Source organism: Colletotrichum aenigma, assembly GCF_013390185.1.
Source record: "Colletotrichum aenigma strain Cg56 chromosome Unknown KSG_Cg56_contig01, whole genome shotgun sequence".
Classification (NCBI taxonomy): Eukaryota; Fungi; Ascomycota; class Sordariomycetes; order Glomerellales; family Glomerellaceae; genus Colletotrichum; species Colletotrichum aenigma.
In genome coordinates, this window is record NW_023500907.1 from 2,028,816 (window position 1) to 2,031,979 (window position 3,164).

The 3,164-nt window shown below is 54.5% G+C and overlaps 1 protein-coding gene across 1 annotated transcript; it reads left to right on the plus strand.

The window, feature by feature from the left end:
- Nucleotides 1–602: 602 nt before the first annotated feature.
- MNN10 (putative alpha-1,6-mannosyltransferase MNN10) lies at nucleotides 603–2,084 on the plus strand (the record flags this gene model as incomplete). The annotated part of the gene is made up of 3 exons (XM_037315792.1): nucleotides 603–1,029; nucleotides 1,088–1,370; nucleotides 1,421–2,084. 3 exons carry the CDS (start codon nucleotides 603–605, stop codon nucleotides 2,082–2,084), a joined length of 1,374 nt encoding a protein of 457 aa, XP_037184501.1.
- Between the last annotated feature and the right edge of the window lie 1,080 nt (nucleotides 2,085–3,164).

A 3,164-nucleotide genomic window follows, 5' to 3' on the forward strand; every position in this document is an offset into this window, starting at 1 on the left:
CCCCTACCTACATTTAGCGAGTCTATCTCGTCCTTCAATCCTCCATTGTGTGTTGTAACCAGACGGCTCGAGTGCCATCTGGTCACAACCCCCATCAATTCTTCAATCTGGATCCCTCACAGCCCTTCGCCGCCTCTTCGTCCTTCAGCGATCGAAGGCCAACCCGCTCACACCACCGGCGGCGCTCTTCTGCCTCAAGCGGCCTTGCTGTCACCGTCGACGGGCCTGACCGTGGCTCTCCTCAATTCCTGGGGGTTCAAGGCCACGGACACGGCCAACCGCCTGCTCTCGCCCCGATCCCAGGTACGTCGCCTCGCCTCGCCTCGCCTTGCTATGACATGCCCCCCGATCCTGTGTCCGTATCTGTATCTGTGTATGCACCTTTCTGTGTCTGCATCTCTATCTGCATCCTCGCCCGCAAACCACACAATCCACATTCCAGCCCGTGGCACACCTCCATGCTTCCCATCTCTTTGTTTCCTGACCACCCCCGTCACCGACATGCCACCGACGCAAATACGGGTTGGACAGCCAAATGACAGGACCCGCTTGCTGACTTCTCGTGTTCTTTCAACGCTGCAGGCACCCCCAATACCGCAGGAATGTCCCTCTCCCGCAGCCCGTCTCCTATACCTGGAGGTGGTTGGGCCAGCCCTGGCTTGACCATTAACACCAGCGGTCGAACGACTCCGAGCAAAGGCTTCTCAGCTTCCAACGGCGCCTCGGCACCCTGGGACACCGCCAAGATGAGGTCTCCAAGCGGCATGAACGGCTATCCCTCCTTTTCCACCCAGAACCAGGGCTTCTTCACACGACACATGCGCCGCATATCGAGCAGCCTGCCACGATTCAACAACCAGACCCCGTACGCCGAGAAGGAGAAGCTGGGCAGGCCACAGTGGGGCGCGCAAAAGGTTCCCTTGACGGGGAGGATACGGAGCGTCTTTGCGCGCATGGGGAGGAAGATGAAAGTGCGGCTGCTGCTCCTCTTCATCCTGCTGCTCTCAATCACCATTTTCTACACAACTCGTACGCCAGGTCAGAACCCTTCTAAAATCATCTTCCCCCGTTGCTAACCTGTAAACAGCCCTGGTCCACCATTGGCGAAGAAAGATGGGCGGCGGAGAGAAGTACGTCATTATCCTGGCTGCGAACATTGGTGGCGGAGTCATGGAGTGGAAGGGAGCCCGCGAATGGGCCATTGAGCGAGACAGCGTGCGGAACAAGAAGAAATACGCATACCGGTGGGGATACGATCTCGAGATTGTCGACATGAGCACCAAGAAGCGTTATGCTCACGAATGGCGCGAGAGCTGGGAAAAAGTCGACTTCGTTCGCCACGCTTTCCGCAAATACCCCAAGGCTGAGTGGTAGGTTTATCACAAAAATGACGTGAACACAAGCTGACAAGTCGTCACAGGGTTTGGTGGCTGGACTTGAACACATACGTTATGGAGCTTTCCTACCCCCTGCAGAACCACATTTTCAACGACATCAGCAAGCATGTCTACCGCGACATCAACGAGTACAACCCGCTGAACATCTCGCATCCCTTCACCGATCCGTACCTCGACGAAGAATCGCGAAGCCCTGTTGGCGACGGAAAGTCCGACTCTGTCAATCTGATTCTCTCCCAGGACTGCTCAGGCTTCAACCTCGGCTCCTTCTTCGTGAGACGGAGTGCCTGGGCTGATCGCATGCTGGACATTTGGTGGGACCCGGTCGCCTATGAGCAGAAGCACATGGAGTGGGAGCACAAGGAGCAAGATGCGTTGGAGCAGATGTACACAACTCAGCCCTGGATCCGCAAGCACACCGCGTTCCTCCCCCAGCGCATGATTAACAGCTTCCCGCCCGGCGCATGCTCCGAGAATGGCAACGACACCCGCATCCACTATGACCAGAAGGATCGCGACTTTGTCGTCAACATGGCGGGATGCGAATGGGGCCGCGACTGCTGGGGAGAGATGTACAACTACCGCGAGCTCAGCTATTACCTGAACCGCAATCCCTGGGAGCGCTTCAAGGAGGATCTCCTAGCCGTCATCTGGTACAAGCTCACTGGCCAGAAGGTCAAGCTTTGAGGTTCCTCACGGACTAAAAAGACGAGGTCCCGATGCGTCATTTCGCGTCCTTACCTGGACCACCTAATAGCGGCTGGTCGACCGTGTTTCTCTTCCGGCAAACTGCTTATCGATGGGGACACCCATCTTGTATACCACAGAATACGCATGCGAAGCCCGGCATCTCGGAGTCTCTGATGTGCAAACGTCATGAGCAATGTGAACAACGAGACGGGGGCAGTACGATTGGCTATATGGACATTGCGGTATTTAAAAGGAGGGAGTTGACGATGGCAGGAGTATCGGATACGATTTCTGATGGGATGTACAACACGGTCATCTTTTTTTTTTTATTCGACGATGGTGCACGTTTGTCGTTACACTACTAGACGTTGTACGTCATGGCAGCGCAGAACGCGTGCATTGGCAGAGCAGAGCCTCTTTGGATTATTTTACTGGCATCAAGAGCTGACGCCGGCTCCTTGGCTTGTGGCACAGGTAGATTGCATTTTAGTGGCGTTCAAATCAGAACTGTTCAAGTGTTCAACCGAAGGAAGTTGAGTGACGTGAAGCAGCTCCAGTATTCTGGAGTTTTGTCGCGGTGTCGTATATCAAGGTGAAACGGCGGAGGCTCTTCTTCCCCAGAGCTGTTCAGGGTTGAAGAGAGTTGTTTGGCGGTGCTCTATTGGATGCGCTTTGCGTGAAGTCTATCTAACTGAAAATGATCGACGAATGCAAAGACGGCAACTCTAACGTAAATCCAAGGACCTAGCTGCTTTCTTGTTCAAGCCTTGACAGTGACAGACGCGGCATCCAGGAAGAGCTCAGTGGCGATAACAAGCCTCCCCTGCCCAGGTGCAACCCCTGAGGTCGATAAGGGGACAGTTGATTTTGCCTTTGCGGTAACCTTATGGTTGGGGCAGCAACTTTGCAGGGGCTTGTTTTTTTCTTCTTCTCTCGAAAACGAAAGAAGCTCTCGTGGCGAGAGGCAAGACATGCAAATTCTAGGATTGCTCTGTGGCGAAGAGCAAAGCAAGCAAGCAAGCACACAAGATGTCGCTGAGGGGACAGATATTGCCGTCTTCTGCACGTGTAAAATGG